The 1,896-nt window shown below is 41.4% G+C and overlaps 1 protein-coding gene across 1 annotated transcript in view; it reads left to right on the top strand.

Moving 5' to 3' along the window:
• The window catches only part of LOC101862253 (pancreatic alpha-amylase-like), a 9,146-nt gene extending 7,939 nt beyond the window's left edge, over positions 1-1,207 (top strand). The window contains exons 5-6 of the mRNA XM_013080415.1: positions 34-142; positions 1,032-1,207. Of these exons, the coding sequence (XP_012935869.1) occupies positions 34-142; positions 1,032-1,207 (285 nt within the window). The remainder of the gene's footprint in view (positions 1-33; positions 143-1,031) is intronic.
• The last annotated feature ends 689 nt before the right edge of the window (positions 1,208-1,896 follow it).

Raw genomic sequence — 1,896 nt, 5'->3', positions numbered from 1 at the left:
CCCCTCCCCTAACACTGGTTTGTGACCGTGCAGACCAAGGACCTACCAGAAGGTGGACGACCTTTCTTCTTCCTGGAGGTCATTGACCGGAACGACGGTGCCGTCAAGGTCAATGAGTACTTCACGAATGGTTACGTCACTGGTACGTAGAAAACTCTGCTTTATTATATCTTTTTCTTGTTTACTGCAGTTAATTATTTAAAGTTGTTTAATGAGTCAGCGGGACTGCTAGACACACATCTTGTGCCATCCATTATCTTTGTGAAAGTTCGTCGCTTTGGTCGTATAAAACTTCCGAACCACTTAATTTTTCGAATTTAAACATATTTACTGTGGTTCAGAATCAATTATTATAGGGTGCTGTTATATTAAGGAATCTGAAGTCACTGTAGTTTAATGTTCAGTTTTTCATTAGATATCTAGTGTCGTTTAGACCTAAGCTTGGGCAAGTCCGTCTTCTAAGACGCCATTGTAAACAAGCGAGGCTTCCGTTCACAAGTTAGGCTACCGGACTCGTAATCGTGAGACTGCGGGTTCGAGGGTTCGAGCGTAAGCTTGGTCCGACGTTGTGTCCTTGGGAAAAGCACTTTACACGAACTTCCCACTTGGCTCGATCCTTAAGGAGATGGACGTTAAACTCGAAGGTCTCGCCTCTTAATTAACCTAACAGTGTCGATAGGGGCGTTAAACCTACACCATTTCACCATTTTCACCTTACAAGTTGCAATAATAATAATTGGTCGCTTTTAAGGACAAGCGGGCTAACCGAGATTTCGGGGGTTTCCAGGAATCTTGACCAACGCCTAAAGTGGATATTGTCCTGCCTATAGAAAAGTGTGGTTTCATTAGTGTGTATATTTCTTAGGTTATAGAGAAAACTCTCCTCGTTTTTTAATGAAACTGAACAAGGGGCAAAAACTTTACCTTCGATTTTCTCAAAACAGCATTTTTCGGGATAACCCCCTTGTGTTTAAAAGCGACCAATTGTGATAATTGCCTTGTGTTTCGTTTCCCCTGACGAATTTCCCCAGAGTTTCGCTACAGCCAGAAGGTCAAGGAGGGGGCCAATGACCTTGGCCGACTGGCCGGCGTGTACGACCCAGGCTGGGGGATGGCGCCACCTGACCAGGCTCTGGTGTTTGTGGACAACCACGACTCACAGAGGGGGGCAGACACGCTCACCTACAAGGTCCGCCGGAGTTTTTAGTTTTAGTAGGAGTTTTACTGCACTTGTAACACAATACGGTCGTATTATTATAATTGCCGAAGATTTGAGGTGTTGCAAAAGAGTAACAAACATAAAAAAGAAGGAGGTTGATAGATGTTTGATAGGAAGGAAGGAGCAAACCACACCAAAGCACCCGCCAACCACCCACTCCACGGGGGTTTTGGGTTTGTCTTTTGTAGTGCGATCAAAAACCCTTGGCGCCATTTTTATTTATCCTTAAATATCTTTTTAACAGGTGAATCAATGACACACATACTTTACATAGCAGTTTGTATCAATTTCTCTTAACTTACTCATACTTTTCCTCAACAGTTAAGGCTAGATTAAAAAACTTTTATTTCGTAAAAGTTCATAAAATGCTATAAATCTCCATTACACGGAAAACTGGATTGTTCAAAGCACTTCCCGCTTCTCGCACGTCATTTGTGCATTTGCATATGGTCTACGTCACAGCTCAACAACGACACTTTTTAATGGCAAAACTTGTTACAAGGAATTAATTTCATAGTGAACACATTTGTTAAAGAGGGGTTTATTAATTTGATCGTAGACTTATTCTCTTTCCTTTTTTGTTGTTTACTTATTTGTTTGGGGTTTTTTTTGTGTTTTTTGTATGTTGTTGTTGTTTGCTTGTTGTTGTTTGTTGTTGGGTTGTTGTTGTTTTTTTT

Source organism: Aplysia californica, unplaced genomic scaffold, assembly GCF_000002075.1.
Source record: "Aplysia californica isolate F4 #8 unplaced genomic scaffold, AplCal3.0 scaffold00085, whole genome shotgun sequence".
Taxonomy (NCBI): domain Eukaryota; kingdom Metazoa; phylum Mollusca; class Gastropoda; order Aplysiida; family Aplysiidae; genus Aplysia; species Aplysia californica.
The sequence above is the reverse complement of the archived record's forward strand: the minus strand, read 5'-3'. Positions and strand labels throughout refer to the sequence as shown.